The 17,625-nt window shown below is 36.8% G+C and overlaps 2 protein-coding genes across 6 annotated transcripts; one reads left to right on the top strand and one right to left on the bottom strand.

The window, feature by feature from the left end:
• Positions 1-659: 659 nt before the first annotated feature.
• CPSF2 (cleavage and polyadenylation specific factor 2) lies at positions 660-14,830 on the bottom strand. Of its 2 annotated transcripts, none has more exons than XM_083838294.1 (15): positions 14,683-14,830; positions 13,964-14,149; positions 12,647-12,806; positions 12,450-12,555; positions 10,776-10,905; positions 9,853-9,968; positions 9,099-9,286; positions 8,386-8,676; positions 7,173-7,273; positions 6,671-6,871; positions 5,838-5,990; positions 4,475-4,700; positions 2,309-2,608; positions 1,244-1,378; positions 660-1,138 (listed from the first exon to the last, which is right to left on the bottom strand). In XM_083838294.1, exons 2-15 carry the CDS (start codon positions 14,110-14,112, stop codon positions 1,046-1,048), a joined length of 2,349 nt encoding a protein of 782 aa, XP_083694420.1. In that variant the 5' UTR covers positions 14,113-14,149; positions 14,683-14,830; the 3' UTR covers positions 660-1,045. The 2 variants fall into 2 exon arrangements, with proteins under 2 accessions (XP_083694420.1, XP_083694419.1); XM_083838293.1 differs by having other exon boundaries at positions 14,534-14,767.
• Positions 14,808-17,525, top strand: NDUFB1 (NADH:ubiquinone oxidoreductase subunit B1). Of its 4 annotated transcripts, none has more exons than XM_083838327.1 (3): positions 14,808-14,948; positions 15,584-15,725; positions 17,207-17,525. In XM_083838327.1, the coding sequence occupies exons 2-3, from the start codon at positions 15,586-15,588 to the stop codon at positions 17,241-17,243; spliced, it is 177 nt and encodes a 58-aa protein (XP_083694453.1). In that variant the 5' UTR covers positions 14,808-14,948; positions 15,584-15,585; the 3' UTR covers positions 17,244-17,525. The 4 variants fall into 4 exon arrangements, with proteins under 4 accessions (XP_083694453.1, XP_083694452.1, XP_083694454.1 ...); XM_083838326.1 differs by having other exon boundaries at positions 15,581-15,725; XM_083838328.1 differs by lacking the exon at positions 14,808-14,948 and adding an exon at positions 15,031-15,172 and having other exon boundaries at positions 15,581-15,725.
• Positions 17,526-17,625: the final 100 nt, after the last annotated feature.

Raw genomic sequence — 17,625 nt, 5'->3', positions numbered from 1 at the left:
GAGAAAATGGAATTAAAGAAACTCTCAAGAGGCCATTTGTATGCATAAATTAATTTCTGAGAAATTAAGCCACACAAAACTGTACTCATCTTCACCTAAAAAGTAAGGACAATTTCCAGCATCAACAGCTACAATAAATCCCGTTGTCAAAACGTGCAATAGTATGAAACATGGCACAAAAGCATTAAATACATCCTATGAACTCAGATCTCCAGATAAAGGATCTTCTTGAACTTGGTTCATGGCACTCTGAACAAACAGCGGTGCATAGATAAAGACTTTAGTCTTCACAAGTATTAAAATCAGAACTCAAAAGATTTTATAGTTGGCATAACTCTGCAAAGCGAGAAATTACAAATTCAATAAGTTTGTACAGAAGTTACTCTGAAGCACACAATCACTAGATTTTAAGCTGCCTGACAATTTTCTCCAGTCTTCTTAATGTAGCTGTTCAAAGCAATTTTTTGATCCTGCAGATTAATACTTCATATAGAATATGAAATGCTGTACTGGAACAAACAAGTAAGAGCAGACAGCAACAACATTAAGACACGGCCAGATGAACACTGGGGGAACATTTACGTAGTCAACTTTAAGTGGGCTACTGAAAACGTAACTGAACTCCATTTAAAACAAACAAAAAAAAGGACTCAAGCCTCTTCCAAAAAGGACAAAAACCACTTCCATATTTAATCTTATTTTAGAATAGAAGAATGACTTTGTACTCTTTGGCAGGGAATCTATCAAACCACAACACGTCCTGTCAATGTGAACCTTTCCTGAGAAAGGGTTCATAGCCATAAACTCATTTATAATGTGTTACGTAGGAGATGGCAAGTCATAACAGTTTTGAGTCAAGAACATGGAATGTACCAACAAGTTTATGAAGAGTGACAGTAGCAGTTATTTACATGTTCAGGGTAGTTAACTGTTCTTTATGAATTACTTCTCCCTTGTATAAATTAGAAAACTACAAAAAGTCAAGACTGAGAGAATTCCTCATCATCTTTACAAGTTCAAGTAAAAACACCTTGCAGAACCTCCTTTAGACAATAGCATATTGCTTGTATAAAAGGTCTCTTATTCTATAGAAGTCTTGACAGAGACAGCCTTCCAATCCAATGCGTCCTGTTTCGGTCTGAAACAAAAGACATGTTTCAGTTTATTATCTTTACACTAACAAGACATTTAATTTTCATTTAGAATATTATTTACCAAAGAGTTTAAGAGACAGAACACCTACCCTGCGAACAGCCACCAGATTGTTGCAGACAAGCACTCCTCCTACAAATTCAGCTTGTATACCTTCTCGCAAGAGAACTTGCTTGAAGTCAGATAGTCTTGGCTCATTCATAAACACAGACTGGTGTCCAAGAACCTTTAAACAACACATAAAATTTTAATACTCCTGCTACTTGTTGTCTTCCATTTTTCCAAGTATCTCCTCATCATTGCGTTGGCAACAGCATGGCCTACGGACAGGCTGGGGGACTATGAATAAGAAGGTTCTATTTCTGTCTACTTGCAGCAAGATGTTTCCAGGACAGGAAAACATAGAAATTACTTGTCAAGTAAAAAAAACGATTTCTTTCTGCATTCACATATTGCAGACAAAACTGCCCTTGAAGATATCTTCCATGACGTGTTACGACCAGGAACAGAGATGCAGTAAGCTGTACTGCTGATCACTACAGATCCATGACAACTGTCACCGAAGTATGAAGAGACTTTAGAGTTGTCTCCACATTTATCTAACTCCTGAAACAGACTACATTTAGGACTGTACAACAGTATCTTAAGATGTAATTCATGGATTAGGAGTTATTTTAGTAATTCACTGAAAAATGAAATAACATCTATTCACACAAGCAACTATTTTCATTTCAGAGTGAAGAACAATGTAAAGAAAAATTAAATTAATGAACTCAGATCACTACTAGAGGCAGAGGTATATGAATTTCCAAGACATATATTTCTACTTAAGCATATGAAGTAATTCCCATAGCATCAACAGAACAGAACAAGACCCAAGAGTGACTAAATAACCGATTTACAAATCCACAAGTACTAACTACAAATACGAAACATTACGATCTCATTCACAAATAGTTGGTAACTGTATGCTAGGCACTATTTGTGAATGCAACAGATCATCCTTGCTGAAAAGCTTAAAATCTGAAGGAACAGTAGCAGGCTTAACTAAGAGAAAACCAAACATGAAACACCAGTTTCAGTTAGACTTTCATTTGAATAAGATCACAGTTATTAACCTCTAAGTACTAGAAAGAAATCAGGGAAGTTCCTATACCTCATGAGGTGGCAGAGGTTCCAAAGTAGGAATGATCTCACTCTCCTCACACATCTCCTTATCATCGTCACCAAAGAGGCTTTTCATGGCCTTTTGTTGTGCAATGACACTAGAGTCCGAAGAAGGCATATCCACTTGCATCTCTAAGTCTTCATCTTCCCTCAGCTCTCCCTCTTCCAAAATAACTCCCGTATCCACTTTTGAAACTCGCATGTCCAGGACACCATCTATCCAAGCCAACTCAGCATCCTTGGCTTTACAGAACTGAAGGGAGCTGACAAGAGAATCTTTTAACCTGACCTGGGTTGCACAAAAATAAAAGTACTGTTGGTTTGATGGAAAACACACGGTTCTTACTTCAAGTTTCCAAAATTAGCAGTTTCCCTTTCACCATCTTTCTGCACAGGTTTGACTCATAGTCTTTTGGAGAGAGAAAGAAATTGGTATCTCTAAGGCAAGACATTCAATACTTAAAAAACAGTTTGTATAAACTTGATATCAGCAGTCAACTTAAAAAAAAAAAGAAACCAAGAACAATACCTTTGTTTTTCTTGATTAAAATAAGAAACTTACATGACTGCAAACAAGTTAAATTTATGGCAGGAACAATCATTGACTTTTAAAACATCAGAATTTTTTTGTGGCCAAGGGATTCTTCAGTTGGCCTTAGTAAATCTATGGAAAATTTACACAGCTACATTCAGGTTACTAAACTGGAGCTCCAAACTTCAACCTTCTTTAAAAAAAATGATAATTAATATTTTATTGCAAGAGGGGATGTTGTAAATATCAGACTAAGTGACCAAAACATTACCCTGATTCCTCTGGCACATTCCAGGACTCGAACTCATTAAAACCCTACTCTGAAAGACTGCTATCCACATGAGATTGTGCAGGATCACAATAGCAGAATCAAGGCTGCAACTGTACAAATGAAATTGCAACTAATTAACTATCTGCAACACAATTCACCCAAAAGGCATTAGGTTTCCAACATCCCGCTCCCATTTATTTTCTAATTCAATGTCTCCGATGTACTTCATCTCTTCAGACAGCTTCCAATTGAAAACAAAAAATTTAAATCTTTGAAGACTGAACTACCCCCTTATAAGATAAAACTGAAACAAAATATGGAGATATTAAATTTTTATTCAGATAAATATTTTGTGAAAAATCAGAAATCTCATTTCTTTCACACTAGCAATCCTCAGAGCTTTTTTTAAAAAAAAAACAAAAAAAAAACAAAAAAAAAAAACAACAAAAAACAAACAGAAAACACTGCTGTTTTAATAATCTCCAAACATATTAATTTTGAGTAACTGGAGCTTTCTGCTTCCACAGGTAACAGATTTTTCTCTGTAACGTAGCAAAAACACCTTTCAACAATTCTACTGATGTTTTCCTATTAACTTTAAAAGGACAGAAGGCTTAAAAGACTTAATACCTAAACTGCATGTGAGATGCTTTCCTCTGAACAACTTCAAAATTTCCACCAGGACCATATGAAATTTTCATATGCTTCACACAAATTATCCAAGTTTTCTCATTTTGAGTTTAAAGATGAAAACTAAATGTAATGTATTAAAGAAAGTGCAACATTTTACCATTACCTCACTTTTTTTTTTTTTTTGTGAGGAGAAAAGAGGTGGTGGTAAGCAGAGGTACCTTTTAAATAATTTCTTTAACATTAACTTGCTCCTGACTGTACTTGTTTATTCCCAAGTACTATTTGGGTACAAAGGGTCTCATACTTTTTTTTCTTCTTCTTTGCTAAGTCTCCTCTTGAGATTAGAGAAAGAATTCTGAGTTGCAAGCAGTTGTAGCATACAGTGGCACCTTAAATACAGACACAATAAGTCCACTAAGACTAAAGCAAACTGATGTTCTCGTGGACATAAACTTTGCTTTCTGCATTACAGGCAAAAGTGGACTGATCTCACATTCAAGTTTTGTTTTAAGCACTTAGGAGTAAAATTCATTTGAGCATAAGGAGAATGCCTACTCATAAGACAGAAAAAAGCTGCCAGTGTCAAAATCAAGTGTACAGATATGTAGCTTTGTGCATCTTCTCTCCCAAAAAAACAGAGGGCCAAATAAGAAAGCCTGCCAGTACAGCTTTATTACAGTTGACAATATTTACATAAGTAACACAATCCTGTAGCTTACCTGATAAATATGAGTTTCACTGGTTGCATCTACAGTTTCATGTAGTTTTGGCATGTAAACTTTAATGTCTTTTCCACCAAAAGCTCTGCAACATTCTGCAAGGTCCTGGCTGGCTTCAGGTGGTCCATGGACAATGATCAATTGTCTTGGTTTCATTTGGTTAATAATTTTTTTAATTGAGTCCCCATCTGAGCGTCCTTCGTAGTCAATGTATGTAACCCTAGCTCTAGTTTGAATTAAAAAAAAGAAGAACAGATTTTAAGATTAAAGAAAATATTTTGAAACACTCAAAGTTTGATCAAAAATTTTGATTTAAAAAATGAAAAATACTTTTAAAATATTCTACATCAAAAAAGCTGTCAGCACAAGCTGTTTTACGGATCAGTAAAATAAAGAATTGCCAGATATCAGCACATACATATATTTAACACTATAAATTCCCAAAATTCACTTACATAGTTATCAAAACATGACTTAAGAGTACGTGAATAAGTTCAACCCTTGTTAGCAAAATATACATACACACTTGCTTATCTGTGCTGACAAACTGTTGTATCATTTGCTCTTCCTTTTACACTTCTCCTCACATAGGAACCAAAGTACATATTTCTTAAGAGTAAGAGCTGTAAGATTCTGTACCATGCTCCCAGAAAGACTAGTAAAAAGCTAATTGTGATTATTCTGGAGAAGAAAAGAGAATCCTATCCCACTTTCTTAATTCCAAACTAGCCTTTTACCCAATTTGCACAATACCCGTGCCACTATTCTAATAGCATGGACTAAGGCTCCTAAAGCTGAAGACTCACTGGAATCGTACACAGCTGCATACAATTCAGTACACAACATTTTTCCGTAATGAATTTTGCAGAGCTGCCCACAACACGCTATCTTTCCCTACAAGCAACAATATCAGCACACACTTAGTAGCTCCAAGGAATCCTCTAGCATCAGAAACTTTGGAGGACAGACTCAGGAGACACATGTAGTACTGGAATTCTCCAATTATCCCTTCATATCAAAACAGGTAACAAGCAGAATTCAAAGCAAAACAGAATGTGAAATTTAGGCACTATTAACAGCTGATACCACGTTGGCATACATTTCCTATTAGCACTTCTACAAAAGACCCTCTTGTTGCATGAGAAATAAATGTAGCCACTGCCTACTGTCACAATGTAAAAAACCCAATCACTTCAAATATTTTTTTTTTCTTCTCAGGAAAAAAAAAAGCATGTATTTTAGCTGGAACAAGTAGTTCTGGAAAGAAGGCAAAACAGCTGAATGCTGGTTACAACGCATTGGCCTTCTGAACAGTAACCTCCCTAGCTATGAAGTTACCAAAAATCAGAACAAAGCCACTCACTTAATTTCCATGGATTCTGTTGCTGAAATACATTTGGTGGGAACATCTGATAAATCCTGGTCCATAGGCTCCTCTCCATTTGTCAAACCAGATTCTAATTTGCTTTTTTCTTCTTCTGTTGCCTGAAGTTCTGGAACCAGAAAATCTTCAGGTCTAAAGGATGAAAGGCATTTTGTTTTTAATAGTCTTATAGTGACTGCAAAGCACTACATAGTATAGAAACAAGTAATCCTCATTATAACTACTGACTTCTTTTAGAATCGTTAGTGCTAACAGTTTTATTACACTTGCCTTCAATATTTTCACATGTGAACAGAGCTCATTTGGAAAATATCACCTTCATAACTCAAAAATAAACACGCTTTTGATATCTTCCAGAACATTAGCATGTTGAAGGTTTCTAGCATGTATTCCTCACACAAGTAGTACAAATATTGCTAGATTTTCCTAGGTTGAAAGATGCTCCTTCCTGTCATAGTAAATTTACGAAAATTATGTGTCATTTAAAGTAGAAAAAATGTCAGGTTCAAAAAAATTTAATCTTCTCTCATAAAAATAAAAGCAAAAAAAAAAAAGTCGTGAAAACACAATCTAAAAGATGTAAGCTTATGCCAAGAATCAGTGCTCTGCAGCTTCAATCCTTATCAGAAGCTTCCTGTGAAACTTAGCACAAACTGTTTTACAGAAGCCATTCAAATGTTACCGTGTTTAGGACTGAACATAACAGTGTAGCAAGGGAGAGAACGCTGATTTTTATTTTTATTACTTCTATTTTTGAACTGTTTCATAGCTGTTACATGTTACTAGGCACTATCACTGCTTTCTCTACATACTTGATAATCTCGCCATATTCATCCCATTTAATTCTTTCTTCGGGGGCTGGAAACATTGGATAAGATTTCTTTGCTTGTTTGAAGAAGCTTCCTTTCCGGCTACCTTCACCCTTCATCATCAAATCATGTTTGGTCTTATGTACAGTTGGCTGATCAATATCTTCTTCGGCATCACTCTCATCACTGGAATCGATATCTGCCCTGAAATGGCATTCCAAGAAGAACAGCATTTTCTTTTTAATTCAGGTTTAGAATTACATAAACACACTGACTAAGGTCAAGGACAGTTTATGCATCTGAGAAGTTGTTCACAAACAGCAGATGAAACAGGTCTATCTTAACGACAGATTAAAGACAACCATTTCTGACTCCTCAATGCCCTCAGACAAGCCTACCAAAACCATGATTTTCATTTATCCCTGTAAACAGTTGACGCATCAAGCTGATCACACAAATATCAACTCTAACAATAACAGCAGAATGCAACAGCCCACATACTTACTCTTTAGACTGTTCTAACTTTTTAGCCGCTTCTTTCTTTAGTTTCTCCTTTTCTAGGTACTCTTCAAGTTCTTTTCCTTCCAACTTGACACGTCTTCTCAACTTACAGATAGAATAAAAATTGACATTACTGTGAGTAGCTGACATGATTTTAGTATTTCTCCTACACGCTGCTGGTAAGATAACATTTAATTTAAGTACCAAGGGCAAATGCAACTTGTTTGTCACGTACAGACAAGAATATGTAAATGTGTGGCACCTTAGCATGGCAACACCATAATAATGTTATCAATTAGCAGAGACTACTTTAACAGAAAAACATTTCTAAGGTATGAAAACCAATTAGCTTTATAAAAATTCCTTAGAACATCTTCAGGAAACATCTCTCTTCAATAACTGAATGCAAATACCCTATAATGAGCAGGGTTTTTTTTGACCTTTGTGTAACTAACAAAAAGTGAACCTTGCAAAATGCTATACTAGTAGTCAATGCAACATCAAGTTTTGTTTCTTGTTTTCCACAGAGCAAATTGGAATATAGGTCACACTGGATAACGCAGAAATCTAGAAATAAGTCTAGTACTGTAATTGAACATTTCCAATCCAATCTAAAACTAAAAGCAGGCTGTATCATCAGGATTGAAGTTATCACTGCGACCACAGGGGACTCCTGTAAATTGCCAGCATTTACCAGAGAGTAGATGTAGGTATACTACTTGAAAATAATTTGAAAACATGATTAATAATTAATTGTATTCTTTTAATTCCTAAATCTCACTTATCTTTTTAATTCTGGTGAGATATACTACACTGATTTGACTCGATTCTCCCCTCATCCCAAACCGAAGTCATTTCCAGCAAGAATAATACATAGCATATTGTGATCTGCATCTAAACCGTCAACAGATTTGTTTTTAATAATAAAAAAGACATAAGAAGCGTTGTTTAACAATAAATATTTAAAAGCAACTTCATGCTCATCTCTGTTAAGTATTAATTCTACCACACCACTGAAAAACAATTCCTAATGTAAGATCTATTTTTATGCAAATTTATCCTTAACATGTTATATATGCAATATACTTATTTCAGATTTCCTTCCACCACTAGAAGCATTTTCAGCAGTCAAAAAAAAACCCACTAAATTCAGTTTTGCTTATACCCCGCCAGATGGCCCACAACAAAAACTTTTAGATAAATGGACAAATTCTTACCTCAATATCTATAACCTTCTCAGAAGGATTATCAATCAGGAATCGGGCTAATGTTCCAGGTGTAGTGCGGTAAGTTAAAATTATAGAGTTTTTGGAATCCTGGCACCACTGAATGAAAAGATCTCTTGAAAACCCACACTCTAAATCAGGTTGACTGGCAAGAACAACTTTTGGACTAGGCACTCGAGCCAGATCAGAAAGACTATGACATAAGGAGAGATGGCGGAATTGGAAAGGATTGTTTCGCTTGTCTTCAAAGCACCTCATCAACTTATCGCTCATCCATTCAACCTAAAATATGTATTAAGAAAAAATTATTAACAGGAAAAAAATGTAAAAACGTACAAACCTGACAGTAAGTACAGGGCTGAAATATGTGTGATTACATCAAGGTTTCTCAGTGTGTATAGAAATAATGCTGAGTGTGAACACCACAGAAATGAGTACTTTTTAATAGCTATACTCTATACTGACAAGTCTTGTGATTAAAAAGAAAGTAGAAACGAGTATCAAGAAGCACAGCAGTAGCCATGACTAGACACTGTGTCACTTGATCAGAACATTTGAGAGAGAAATACCAACTCTAGAATAAGGTAACACCCAGTCTTTGGCTTTCTTTTTAAACACTGTTGGGGAAAAAAAAAAAAAAGCTCTTGAATATACATCCTGTTATGCTCTTCACAATTGCATTTTAAAATGAAAACAAACCAAACCTGTGATTTAGAGAACTCCACTACATTGTAGCTGACATTATTCAGAAGTGCTAGAGAGTAGACTCCTAATCCTGCATCTTTTGTTCTCCAGATCTGATCAAGAAGTTGAGCAAGTTCCAGAACTCTGCCTGCTGTATCCACAGCTATTAATACATTTCCATCACCTCGTAACGTCTCCAAAACATTAGCTAAAAAGAATTAAAACAAAACAAAAAAAATGCTTACACTTTAAACCACAAGTAGGGTGTTTGTGGGGTGGTGTTTTGTTTTTTCCCCTCCTGTATCACACTGACAGTCATTAGTTAAAAGCAAACTGAACTCTGAAATACATTGAACTTCAAGACAGAACCAAAACTACGTTTCCAATTAAATTAAAAGGAGTTGGACTTTTCTTGGTAGCTCTGAAGATCCCACTGCCCTGATATTACTTTTTAAAATAAATAAATACAATCTGTAGAATGGAGCTTAAAAAAAAGAAGATTGCATTACTGAAGGTCATTCAAAAATTCCTTAAGAAATCAAATGATACTGGATAAAATACACTTTTTTCAGTTTTATATAGGGTACAATTCTTTGTCTTTAGGAAAATGTTTTATCTACAGCATCAGTACCATCAGGAAAGACTAATTCAAAATTTGTTAAGTTTTAATAAAGTTTCTTAATTTAGATACTGGTGAGCTTCTTACAGGAAAACAATTTACAGTGGTAATAAAACCTGTTACTGCTATCTTGAACCCCAGAACAGAATACATACTCAGTAGCTGCTCATCCCGTTGCTTCCTCCTGGGTTGTACATAAGTAGCATTAAATGAATCTGTAATAAGCAATGAAGGCCTGCTCAACATTTCCAAAGAACATCCATTCAGATGGCTGTGGAAAAAAGGTCAAAACTCACTTTCTGCATTTCCATTTTACAAGAAAAAATAAGACAGCCAGCTTCCAGATTTTTACGTGTACAGAAGTCAAACTCCTCAATAATAGAAAACTATTGTATCACATATAAACAAATCAAAGAGCTTCTTACAGAAAAGACTTTAGACCAAGAATAAGAGGATGTTTAAAAAGATTCAAAGTCCTAACGTACGAGTAATTTTGAGGCGGTTGACACATAGCATAAATTATATTTAATATCTACAATTGATTAGTAAGAACAAAGGCAGTTTCAATTAGTTTCATTTCTCTACCTTCTTCTCTTCTCATTCCCCAAAAGCCTCTTTCATATAACTTTAATTATACCTGGAACAGACCTAAATTAGAGCCTGGAACAGGTTCCCCAGAGATGCGGTCAGAGCACCCAGCCTGCCACGGTTCAAGAAGTATCTGGACAATGCTCTTCAAAATGTGGTTTAATTTTTGGAACGTCCTGTGTGGAGCCAGGAGTTGGACTCAATCATTTTTGTGCGTCCCTTCCAACTTGGGATATTCTATGATTCTATGTTTCAATTATTAAATTTGGCTTGATGCATAATACAAAACGTATTAAGGACTATTAATGCGAAAAAATATCTTATTTCAATGTTTATTTTCTTGTCTTTCTTTCAAATCAATTCATCTGAATGCATGTGAAATTAGTGGTCTTATGTATGGAAAAGCACTGCTACTTCCATACCTATTTATTACACAAAGTGATGCACACCTAACACATCTAAGAAATATAGATAGCTACATTGAACTTACATCTCCCTCTTGTGGTTGAAATCAACTGCATAAACAATTTCTTCCTCTCCATCTTTGACAATCTTCCAAATTGTGCCTCCTATCATGTGACCAGCTGGCAATGGTGTGATTGACAGACCATGTCCTTTGCCTACAAAAAAGAACCATCTTTTAAAAACCTCTCAATATTTTAGGTACATCACATGTACTAAAATCCATTACTCTAAATAAAAAGTAAAAAAATAACTCCAAAACTGTTACCTGGAAAAAAATCAAATGAAGTGTGAAAATCAGTAGCATCTCTCTCCTTGCCATCTAACCAGTAACTTCACGATGTTACACTTCTTGCAATTCATTTCTACTCTGTCTCCAGAAAAAGAAACTAAAGCAAAGAGCACTTCTTCACGCCGCCTCCCACCAGTACTCAGTGGCATTGCCAAGCTGCTGTAACTACAGACCTAAACAGCAGCAAGTTACATAACAAACACATCCCAGGAAAGCAAGTAAGCTGGTGAAAGGCACATCCCCCTCTGCTGCAACACAAAATACTTACTGTATCATTCACTGTCTAAGTGCTTAGGAAAAAAAATGTAAGCTACAAAAAACAGAAATTTGCCAGAACAACAAACATGCAAGTGAAAGAATTCCAAGGAAAGATGTCTACGTGCTACAGTCAGGGATGACTGATCTTTTCAGCACTACATGCCGCTTTTCTTACTTTTTTAAATGCATGGCTGCTTCTTGTCACTCATGCTAGCCTTGATCTTTGTCAGAGTAAAACTAGAGCAACCATGACCGTTATTCATTGTCTTTGATCCATGACACCACCTAGAACTTCACAATTGCAGAACTTTAATAATGATTAGAACGTGCATTATCTTCTTAGATGCATCCATCAAAACTTCAAGTCAGTTCCATTAAATATGAAAAAAGTAAGGTGTTTTGATACAGTTTTTCACTAAAACTCTTACCAGATGTAAAAGTTGGTAGCACAGATATATCCTTGCTACAAATACCTTGAAAAAGCGTCAGCAGCCTTTCAAGAATGGAAAAGAAAAATGGACATGGGATGCCAAATTACAGGGCAAGAATTTCAGCAAGCAGCATTGAGGAGCTGGGAGATCTCGGCGACAAGCTGCTGGTGATCAGCTTATGTGTGTCTGTGCAAGGACAGCGTTTCCATTTCATTCTGATCTTTGAATTCAGCAACAGCGAAAATATGCTGATTATCTGTACGCCACAGTTCCTAGCAATAAGCTACATTGAGTATCATTCAGAGTCTGCAAAGACCTCGTTAAACCATTCACACGCTAAAACTTACTATCTGCATGTTATTTGTTACTTGCTTTTGTGTCACTGGTTACTGAGGAGCTCTGAGGTATGAATAAGTATTTTTTAGAGATGTGAATAAACACCAAGAAAAGTTACAAAAAAAAAAAAAGGAGAAACTAGTGCCTAAATATGCTTTGGCATAGCCTCCTCCTCATTAAATGGAAGTTCGACCCACTACCATATACAATTACTAATGCCATGTGTTCAGCTGATATAGACTGGCACAGTGTTACTGAATTCAGACCTGCAAAAATGCTTAACTTTCATAGACATACCCCTTTTAAAAAGTTACCTTAACTGTTAATGAAAGTAACAGTCACTAGAAGCAGTTTATCAAAACTGTTCCTTACAGAACAACTTTACCTTTCAAGTTCACAATCTGAGAAAACTTGAGCTGTTGTATCTTATCAAAGGCTGCATCTACATCATCCAACGTAAAGAGTGTGAAATCTTCAGTATTATGGCGGGACTAAAACAAATAAGAAGCAAAGAATGTTCAAAAACTTGAGCCATCTACCTTACCAACGATGTTGCGTATTAAAGTATGAACTTAAATATACCTGATAGAGGTCATACATAAACATCTGTCCCATTTTATATACAGGAATAGTTGCATAAATGGCACAATTCAACCCCATTTTTCCAACCGCATATGGGAGAGCACCAAGGTGTAGAGGGTCAGGATGAGAAAGGAGAACAGCATCAACCTGGTGTACATGTCTACAAAGGAAGGACAACAGAAGTTGGCGAAAAGAGTTCTGAATGGTATTATACACTTCTGACTATGACTATTTTGAGACAACTACACAATCTGAATGCCAAACAAGAAAATTCAAATCCTTCCAGGTTTAAAAAACTTCATTAAAAGTTGGAGATATTTCCAAATGTTCTCAAGTAATGTTAGAACTTAAATACACAAGTGAGTTCTGAAAATGTAACTTCAAGGCCTGGGTCATGTATGAACTTTAAAAAGTTTCACATTAAATTCTTGATTAGAAAGACCTTAACATTTACTCTGACACCAAAAAGTTCATGAACTGAAGAGTCGAAAGTATTTTTGGTGCAGGCAGGTTTATATATCTAAAAACCTAAAGCAGACTACAACTTTTCTTCAGATAAGAAGAGACAAGTAACAGAATCCAAGAGTCAATAATCTTTATATTGATAAGAATCAAATCCAAATGTTTTGTTGTGTTTGTTTTTTTTCAAATTGAAACAGTCAAGTTATAATTCAAGAAAAGTGGTATATAAATTTTGATTTTACTTTAAAAAGTCATAACTAAAAACACAGGATGTTTTATGTTTCACAGATTTCTTATGTTTCAGTCTTTTACCAGCAATCAACTCATGCATCAGGAAAGCTCCTCACTGTAAACGTGCGAGAATTCAGTATTAAAGTCTAGACAAGTTGATTTCTTGACAGGGCTGGGATACTAACAGAAGCCGTTTTCCAGACTGACAGTTCGTTAAACTTGAAATACGAGGCAAGAGTTGAACTACTTTATCTTCAGCCTCTATACAATAAGGCCTCTTTCATTTAAAACTTAGTTAAACATCCTAAACTATTTTAGGGCCAAGGTCAGCCTCCCATAAACTTGATACAGAGCAGAGTGTATGTAAAAACACAAAACAAAACATCCAAACCAAAACAAACTGAATAGTTTGAGAACTACAGTTAATTGAGGTTACTTGTTAGACTAAAAAAAATTTACTAGAGATTTTTAGTAGTATCCTTTAGTAGTACCCTTCACATAAGGCATATTTTGAGCAAGTAAGAACAACTTTGGATGTAACATCACCATATAGATACCAATGACTGGCATTTTGAAAACTTTCAGAAAAAGACAAGACCTATTTAAAGCGTGGAAGCTACTTACTTCCTTAGGGAGTCAATAATGTCCATAGAAAAGTTTTCATCCCAGCCACAGTCCAAAAGAAAACGGAATTCATCTACTTGCAATAGATAGCACAGGGCAGATTCCTCCTGCACCCCTGAAAGCGTGGTCAGCTTGATAATCGATGTCATTTTTCTGTCCAAGTGTTTGATTTCAGAAGGAACTAATCTGAATTGGAGAAGAAAACATTTTATTAAGTAATCCAAAGGAAAAATTTATTTATTTAGATCTCCCTCCCTTTCCTTAGATTTCTCTCTCTTAAGTTCTGAGAACACGCACGACAATGGTGGTGAACATTGTTCAATAAAGCTGCTAGATGCCAACCCCTAACTTTCAGATATCAACTTTTGATCCTTACGGGTCTTTTGTTGTTAGAGAAAGCTTCGAAGTTTATTAGAAATATATCTTAAAAAAACAAAATAAGTGATCACTAGAAGCAGCGCAGGGACCAGCACCGCACCTCCGGGGCTGCGGCCCCCCAAGGTGTGAGGGGAGCCCCGCACCGGGGCAGACCCCGCCGCTCAGGGGCCGCGCCTCGCCGCCGGGGCTCACCGGGGAAGAAGAGGAGGAAGAAGAGGAAGAGGAGTAGGAGGAGCTCGGCTCGGAGCGCTGGAGCCCTTGGCCACCCGGCAGCGGGCCGAGCCCGCCGCTCCCGGCGAGGGGACGCCTCGCAGCGGTGCCCCCCGCGCCGCCGCCGCTACCTCGAGGCTCCGGCCGCCCTCAGGCCCCGCGGGGCGCGCCCCCACCGCCGCCTCCCGCCCCGGCGCCGCCGGCCGCCATCTTGTGAGGGGCGGGGAGAAGGGGGAGGGAAGGTGGAAGGGGAACGGGCGGCACCACCGCCGGGCCGATGGGGGGTGAAGGAGGCTCCCCCCGCTCCCCGTGCTGCCGGTGGGCTCTCCCGGCCTGCTCGCGCCGCCCGTTGCCCTTGGTGCGGCCGCTGCGCGGGGCCCAGCGGCGGCAAGGAGCGGTAATGGCGGGTGGGCTGTGAGGGGGGGGGGGTCGTCGTAGTCTTGTCTCCTCTCCCCTCCCCTCCCCTCGGCCGGGAACGGGTCATAAACTTCTTCGTTGTCTCATAAACGGTCCAGCGAGGCTGGGAGGTTGTGGTGTGGGGAGGCCGGCGAAATTCGCGCAATGTGTTTTTACAAACGACCAGTTTTCTTCACCTGTCAGTTCCCATATGTCCGGTTAATGGTAATAAAGCGCGCATCGGTAGGATTCTGTGTTATAAATGCACTTCTTATGGTCTGCAGAGCAGCAAACTTCTGCATGATTAGATTTTAATGAATAAATTGATGGGTTAAACGCGACTGTTTTACCGGTGATATTTGAGAAGAGATGTTCCTCTCCCATTTTAGGATAAAATCCTATTTCCCAGGGCCAAGAGTTGGTTAGGATTATTTCTAAGAAACTTTTGTATGTATTTGAGAACAAAATGTATCCCATAGGAAGTGTTTTGTGGCCTTCATATCTATTAGTGTCCCACATATCTGTTGTTCTATGGTAGGATCCTAGTAAGTGTAATTAAATATTCCAGGTACGCAACAGCTTCTATTTACAGATTTATTAGCAGCTCTTAACCTGTTACACTTTTCTTTCTAGCAGCCATGGTGAATTTCGCCCAAGTTGTGCGTGATCACTGGGTTCACATCCTCGTTCCCTTAGGATTCGTGATTGGATGCTATTTGGACAGAATGAACGATGAAAAACTGTCAACCTTCCGAAACAAGAGCTTATTATATAGAAGGTCTGCTTTAGTTATGCCTTTTAAACACATACATTCAGTTATTTTGCCAAGTAGACTTAAAGTGCTTCTCTGTTTGTTGTTAGAGTCTTAAGTATGGTATATATAGTACAGTCTAAAGAAACTTAGTAGAAGGATGCACTACATGAGATCAACATAAAAAGTAAACACACAGATGAATAACAAACTTATGGTGTTAGGAAACAGACATCTTAAAAGAATAAAACTTAACAATTTGCTTCCATTATACTTTGCCATTCACAGTGTAGTTACCGTGGCATGGCATTAACTAAATCTTAGCATAGTATTGTTAGTGGCTAGCACTGTTGTTCTTAAATACCACTAATAAAAAGAAATCTTGAAGGACTGTAGTAAAAATACCACTTCAAACTTAACTGTAAAATGTATTTCCAAGGAAAATATCTAAAAGGGTTTGGGGGGATTTATAGGCCAGGAGAAAATGTGTGGGAGTGTGTATGTAACATGCATTTAACGTTATTTTGTTAACTGGGGGAAGCAGATTTATAAAGTGCATAAAGAACTAACTAGCAAGTTAGGGAAGTATTTTCTCTGGGTATGAATTTACCTACTCTCCAAGTCCATGAAGATTCTACAGGTGGAAGAATGAATATCTTGCATCTTAATGTTTGTCAATTTAAAATGGAAAATGATCTTTTTCAGCTCCTAATTAGTTTTTAGTTAACTAATTATTGATCTGAAATCAAGTAATTGGAAAAACAAGGTATATACACTTCAGTAGAAAAATCTTTGCCTGTCCAAAGCTTGTTAATTAGTAACTGCTGGCCAGTTCTTAGTCATGAAATATGGAAACCATTATTTTGTCTCTGAAACCTCAGTGGGAAACAGTCATTGAATTTTAATTTTCAGTGGATAATAGCAAGCTTCTGTCCTAAATTTAAAATTATCACAGCACTTATTAACTCAATGCTTGTGTAAGTTTGTAATTAAAAGTAATCATTTTTTAAATTAGCACAAATGTTTATGTTGGCAATTGCTGCATCTTCACTTAAAGGTATGATTGTATACAGTAATCAGTTTGAGCTTGCTGGCAAATTTCTCAGGGAGAATTTAGATAACTTAAAGCAGTGCATCATCTGTATCAGTTTAATTTTACATTACACCATGGGGTTAAGCAAATAACAGAAATAAAAATCATGCTGCGTAGCATGGACTCATAGGAATGTTATCAGTTTGCAGGTGGATTTTTTTTTTTTAAACTCTGGTGTCAGCTAGATTAGTTCTGAGTAACAAAGTAAAATGATATAGTTTGTGCCACTGTTACATGACCACTTTGCAGTTGCTGGTGACATTTAGCTGTTATTTCTGCATCATACAAAAACCTCTAAAAATTTAAGATAACTTTCAAAATCAAGGTATTCTAGAATAATTTATATATATATTAGTAATTATTCTACAAAAATCATCCTAATTGTAGTCTCTTTTCTGTTTTTCTTCCCACACAGAGAGTTGAAGCCTGGTGAAGAAACAACATGGAAATAAAGACTGTTGATGAAATGAGGAATATTTTCACTTGATTAATTATTTTATCTTGAGCATTGAAAGAATACAATTACGGTTTTCATCTTAAGACTATATAAAGCTACAGAAAAGAACACCTGCAATCCATCACTGCTAGTTTAATTTCCAGTCGTACTTTTGGAAGATGATTTAATTATATGACTAATTTGCGTCCAGGAAGTCCATAACTGTTGAGAAACTTTTGTCCCTGTAAGTCATACTCTGGAAAAAGAGGATGTAATAAAGAAAAAAAACTATGCAAAAGTCAGTTACGTTGTTATTAATCTGTACGGTGTGGAAGTTTGTAGCTAATTTACGAGGTGGACTTCAAGGGGATACTTTAAAATGGCCCAAAAGGCAGTTG

This window comes from Anser anser, assembly GCF_964211835.1.
Source record: "Anser anser genome assembly, chromosome: 5".
In the NCBI taxonomy this organism is placed as follows: Eukaryota; Metazoa; Chordata; class Aves; order Anseriformes; family Anatidae; genus Anser; species Anser anser.
This window is presented reverse-complemented; position numbering and strand designations above follow the sequence as displayed.

What these genes read in the sequence shown, in the direction of transcription:
- NDUFB1 (XM_083838327.1), top strand. Translation starts at nt 15,586, where the DNA reads ATGGTGAATTTCGCCCAAGTTGTGCGTGATCACTGGGTTCACATCCTC. An exon ending in AAGAGCTTATTATATAGAAG is followed by an intron (nt 15,726 to 17,206) that starts GTCTGCTTTAGT and finishes CTTCCCACACAG; the next exon opens with AGAGTTGAAGCCTGGTGAAG.
- CPSF2 (XM_083838294.1), bottom strand. Translation starts at nt 14,112, where the DNA reads ATGACATCGATTATCAAGCTGACCACGCTTTCAGGGGTGCAGGAGGAA. An exon ending in AGAAGGTTATAGATATTGAG is followed by an intron (nt 7,274 to 8,385) that starts GTAAGAATTTGT and finishes TCTATCTGTAAG; the next exon opens with TTGAGAAGACGTGTCAAGTT. An exon ending in AAGTTAGAACAGTCTAAAGA is followed by an intron (nt 6,872 to 7,172) that starts GTAAGTATGTGG and finishes ATGCCATTTCAG; the next exon opens with GGCAGATATCGATTCCAGTG.